Here is a 222-nt window from a genome sequence, read left to right as displayed (position 1 = left end):
GAAAATCATGAAGACAATCAAAATTATGGAAACAGATCATGAACCAATAATTACACGAGATAAGAGCCAAAGGGAGACAAAACTGGGGCCATCTTTGCGAACACCATATCGGGGAACTAAACCAGCTATAGGTATGACAACCATAATCAACCAGTCAATGGCAATTGTTGGACGTGGATATGATCCATTCGCACCGGTGGATGAGCAAAAAGTTAAGGTTTT

General features: G+C 40.5%; 1 protein-coding gene across 1 annotated transcript in view; it reads left to right on the top strand.

Moving 5' to 3' along the window:
• The window catches only part of LOC111829037, a 2551-nt gene that overhangs the window by 1491 nt on the left and 838 nt on the right, over positions 1–222 (top strand). Inside the window, exon 4 of the mRNA XM_023777668.1 lies at positions 36–217. Within this exon, the coding sequence (XP_023633436.1) occupies positions 36–217 (182 nt within the window). The remainder of the gene's footprint in view (positions 1–35; positions 218–222) is intronic.

Source organism: Capsella rubella, unplaced genomic scaffold (assembly GCF_000375325.1).
Source record: "Capsella rubella cultivar Monte Gargano unplaced genomic scaffold, Caprub1_0 scaffold_8, whole genome shotgun sequence".
In the NCBI taxonomy this organism is placed as follows: Eukaryota; Viridiplantae; Streptophyta; class Magnoliopsida; order Brassicales; family Brassicaceae; genus Capsella; species Capsella rubella.
Note: the sequence above shows the minus strand (reverse complement) of the source record. Positions and strands in the feature narration are given on the sequence as shown.